Source organism: Alosa sapidissima, chromosome 21 (genome assembly GCF_018492685.1).
Source record: "Alosa sapidissima isolate fAloSap1 chromosome 21, fAloSap1.pri, whole genome shotgun sequence".
Taxonomy (NCBI): Eukaryota; Metazoa; Chordata; class Actinopteri; order Clupeiformes; family Clupeidae; genus Alosa; species Alosa sapidissima.
In genome coordinates, this window is record NC_055977.1 from 6,030,317 (window position 1) to 6,035,316 (window position 5,000).

General features: G+C 39.0%; 1 protein-coding gene across 5 annotated transcripts in view; it reads left to right on the forward strand.

Annotated features, from left to right (window-relative positions):
* The window catches only part of col16a1 (collagen, type XVI, alpha 1), a 125,799-nt gene that overhangs the window by 103,279 nt on the left and 17,520 nt on the right, over positions 1–5,000 (forward strand). For all 5 annotated transcript variants that reach the window (XM_042077547.1, XM_042077550.1, XM_042077549.1 and 2 more), the window contains 4 exons: positions 92–145; positions 970–1,023; positions 2,202–2,246; positions 3,741–3,794. In XM_042077547.1, coding sequence (XP_041933481.1) covers positions 92–145; positions 970–1,023; positions 2,202–2,246; positions 3,741–3,794 — 207 coding nt within the window. The remainder of the gene's footprint in view (positions 1–91; positions 146–969; positions 1,024–2,201; positions 2,247–3,740; positions 3,795–5,000) is intronic.

Genomic DNA, 5,000 nt, shown 5'->3' on the forward strand with positions numbered 1-5,000 from the left:
TGTTCTTTTTTATATTGACGTTTTTTTTTCTGTCTCTGTGTCTATCTATCCACTCATTCATCCGTTTGTCTCTTCATCCCTCCTTCTCTAGGGAGCATCAGGAAATCCTGGATACCCAGGAACAATGGGCGGCCCTGGACTCCCGGTAAGATTACTCCACTCTATCATAATCGGCACTACGTACGGCTTCTGTGCTGCAGGCTGTGATAGCAATATTTGCTCGTTTATCGACAATGCGCAATGGAGCAGAAATCGGTTGAATATTATGTAGTGTTTTATTAAACATCTTGAGAAAGATGACTGAGGCTGTCTGTGTGTAGCTGTGTGGTATTAATTTATCAAAATGTTTTGCCAAATTAGCATTCATTTGTGCAGCTCGTTGTAAATTGTGCATCATAAATATTATTATAAAGTCATAAATACTTATTATTTACAGACACACATTTGTGTAACCGGTAGTGTTACATCTGTACTTGGACTCAGCACAATGACAATAAAGTAGTAATCTAATCTAATCTAATCTAAAGATTAAGTAGGCCTTTACATTGATACTTGGTAGTACTTGGTAAGCACATTAAACTCTCCAAGAGTCTTTTGAGAGTTAAGATTTGAGTTTAGCGTTCAGCACAGACTGCCAGTGTGGTATTACATGTTGTGTCCCAGGTGTCTTGTTGCTGGAGGCCATTTTTGTTTTAAATGTGAACTCAAGGGTTAACCATAACAATCCTTTAAAGCAAGTCCCCCCAATCAGCGGCCATCTTGGTAATGCACTTTGAGCAATTATGGGGCAGCTATTTTCCTATTCAAGTGAATGGGGAGACATACGCGGGGAGGTCATAGGACATAAAACAAAGAACAACAGGCGAATCTGTGTTTAAATCTGAATTGAACGACATACATTTTTTGAGTGCTGTGTCTCCTCATAAGAAAGTCTCTGACCGTAATTCATGACTTTGCTTCCTCTCTCAGGGACTTAAAGGAGAACGCGGTTCCCCCGGCAACAATGGGGAAAAGGGTGAATCAGTAAGCAGAACCACAAACATCACATATTCAAACAAACAATACCACATCTCATTATTAAACACCACATATTCAAACAAACAATACCACATCTCATTATTAAACACCACATATTCAAACAAACAATACCACATCTCATTATTAAACACCACATATTCAAACAAACAATACCATATCTCATTATAAACACCACATATTCAAACAAACAATACCATATCTCATTATAAACACCACATATCCAAACAAACAATACCATATCTCATTATAGACACCACATATTCAAACAAACAATACCATATCTCATTATTAAACATCACATATTCAAACAAACAATACCATATCTCATTATAGACATCACATATTCAAACAAACAATACCATATCTCATTATAAACATCACATATTCAAACAAACAATACCATATCACATTATAAACACAAACACCACATACTCAAACAAACAATACCATATCTCATTACAATCACAAACACCACATACTCAAACAAACAATACCATATCTCATTACAATCACAAACACCACATACTCAAACAAAAAATACCATATCTCATTACAATCACAAACACCACATACTCAAACAAACAATACCATATCTCATTACAATCACAAACACCACATACTCAAACAAACAATACCATATCCTATTGCAACCACAAACACCACATACAAACAATACCATATCTCATTACAACTACAAATGGCACAAATTCAAGCAAACAATACCATATCTCATAACAATTACACACACCACATACCGTACTCAAAAAACAGTATCATATCGTATAACAACTACAAACACCACATACTCGACAAACAATACCATATCTCATTACAAACACCACATACACAAGCAAACAATACTTTATCTCATAACAACTACAAACACCACATCACTTTAAGTCTGTTGAGATATTGAGGCTGTTTTACAACAATACCACATCTTGTTAAAGAAAAACACAAAAAACACATCACTTTTAATTTGATGAAGTGTCGAGGCTGTTTTACACAAGGGAGAAATGTGATTTTTTTTTATGTGACATGGTATTGTTGTTCCATTTTGCTTGTTTCTGTTGCCATGTCTCTTACTCAATACTTCGGTTCTTTTTGTTTCTGTTGCCATGTCTCTTACTCAATACTTCAGTTCTTTTTGTTTGATCCGTCAGGGACCGCCCGGGATGCCAGGTTACCAAGGGAAACAGGGAGTTCCTGTGAGTCACTCTAAAGTTAACACTTGTCATTTAGACTCATTTTGCTGCTCTTCCATTCCATAATGACATTCCATTCTCTTCCATTCCATAATGACATTCCATTCTCATCCATTCCATAATGTGGTCCCCTAGGGCTGTTTGTATACAAGGATACACTTAAATAATTTATGTCCACATGTAGAAAAATGGTGCAAGGACACAAATATTAAAGATGCAGTGTAATACATACACAAATGTATGAACCAGTGGCATACAGCAGGTCTTTACAATATCACTCAATAAGCATAATACTCAGTTCTTTGGGGTATAAGTAACAACATAATTTATATAGACTCATTTTGCTGCTCTTTCTTATCCATCCCATTATATGGTCCCACAGGGCACACACGCATGCATGCACACACAGAAATACACACACACACACACACACACACACAATGGAAAGTTCACAAATTTGTGTCAGCTCTGACAATTACCAAGACATCTAAACATCTAGTTTAAAACTCTCCTTCAGGCAAAAGCAGACCTATTTCTTCATATCGACTCTTTTGTTGGGTTATGTTGGGTTATGTTATGTATGCAGACATTACTTTTTAGACTTAAAAAAGAAAAGTTCAGACAAATTAAAACATATCAAGCATTAACCAGCACAATCATATTGCATTAAACTCACGTAGTGCTGAGTCAAATAAATTCAATAAAAAAATGAATAGCATCCCATAAGATTTTGATATAGTACAGAAACCGAGGGGGGAAAAAAACCCTCCAACTCTGCATAGGTTGCAGTATTCTGCAGCGAGAGCACTTTTATGCGTGAGAGTGAGCTGCGAAAGCTCATCTCTAAAACGGTGAAGTTCAAAAGCGGCCCTTGAAGGAGGCCCGATGAGTCAGCAGGACTTTTATTTTGACGACAACAAAGGGCTGAAAGCCCGGTCTCCCCCATGGAACACAGAGAGGACAGGTGGCAGCCCTCAGGCTTGTTGAAAGGCTGTCTTATCTGGCAGCCTGGGCAGGAATTATTCATAACCCGACTTAGTCACAGAATTTAAAAAAAAACTAAAAAAAACCCACTATCTATAGCCTTATTACAGAGGCTCGGGGTTTGTAAACCGTGTAGCAAAGAGGAAGTAGATGTTAAGGGGGTGACAGAGTTTGTGATAGGGAGTGGGTGAATGTCACTTGTTTCTTCTTTTAGAGGAGAGAGAAGGTGAAGATAACAGAAAGTTTGTGTTGGGGGTTTAGTTTTGAGTTTCTTTGGGGTTGGGGATTCAGGGGTTGTTTTCAGTTCTTTGTCGGGGTTTAGAGGTTGTTAAGGGGCAACTCCCATCATGACTAACATTACAATAGAGGGTTTTTTTTTATTAATGTTATTGTAAAGCAGCCATTGCGTGGAACTTAATTAGATTTTGCCTCCTATCAGATTAGTTTAAGTCAGACTTGAGCCTTTGCACTTTTCCCGCCTTTTAAATTAGAGTCCTTTTGTCTTCTTTTCAGGGGCCCAAGGGTGAGGCTGGACCTTCTGGACCTGTAGGACCCAAGGGAGAACAGGTATGTATGCCTATGCCCTGTATGGAGACCCAAGGCCCACTTAACCCTAACCCTAACCATATGGAGATGATCCTAGGACCACTTAATCTGACAAGTGATGGTGGTGGTGGCATTGGGTTACTCAAGCCTACACTTTACCAGACACGTGATACATATTCACTGTATGGACCTCCAAGGCCTACTTTCCAAGACACGTGGTGGTGGCTACCGTCTGCACTACCTCATAATGATTTGTTATTGATGTAATAACACTGTGTTAATTCTTACGAGGCTCGTTACTCCTCTTCGGCTAATTAATGAACGGCAAAGCCCGGCATCGCATCGCATCTCTCCTTCCAGAGGAGAGAGCGTTCCTCCCCTCCTCCTTCTCTAATTAAGAATCCACAATTTGAAGGATGGAGACATTAGCAAACAGCGTGAAACAGCAAACAGTGGCCAGCCGGCTGAGTTAGTCATGGCGTGAACAATGAGCCGTGGAAATCACACTCCCAGATTGAATCACCTTCGATGGTAATGAGGCTCAAACGAGGCACAGCTTCCTAGGAAAAAGCTCACATAGCTGAGCTGTCATTAAAGGTGCAGTGGGTAGATTTGTTTAAAGGTGCAGTGGGTAGATTTGTTGACAGAAAAATGAAATGCTACGGGAGCTGCAGTGCCATGGTAGCATGGCTGTGATATGGACTCTTTCAACAAGAAAAACAAAAACAATGCTTGAACGTTCTATTTTGTTGCCAATCTACTTCCGCTTCATTAAGATAACATATGGAATGTTAAAACGGAAGCCTTGTGGGAACAACTATGATGCTGATAATGGAACTCTCTTGAAACGGTCAATACCACATACAAGCTCAGTCACCACGGTGACCCAGGTTTGAGTCTGACCTGAGATCATTCCCCAAACCCACTCCCCATTTGTGCCTCTGGACTTAAGGCCATTCACACCAAGAACGATAACTATAACAATAACTATTAAAAAATATTGTTGTTGTTAATATGAAAGGCCACATTCACACATAAACAATAACTATAACGATAACGACAAGGAAGAACGATATCGTTGGGGATCATTTTCAGAGCGATTTTGAGAACGATAAAAAGCTAACAGTCTCTGTCTTTCCTATGTTATGCATTTATAATAATGTTTAGGCCCTCTAGATTTCACCATGAAGTATCAATATCCCAGGACAGATGGAGCAATACCCAGCT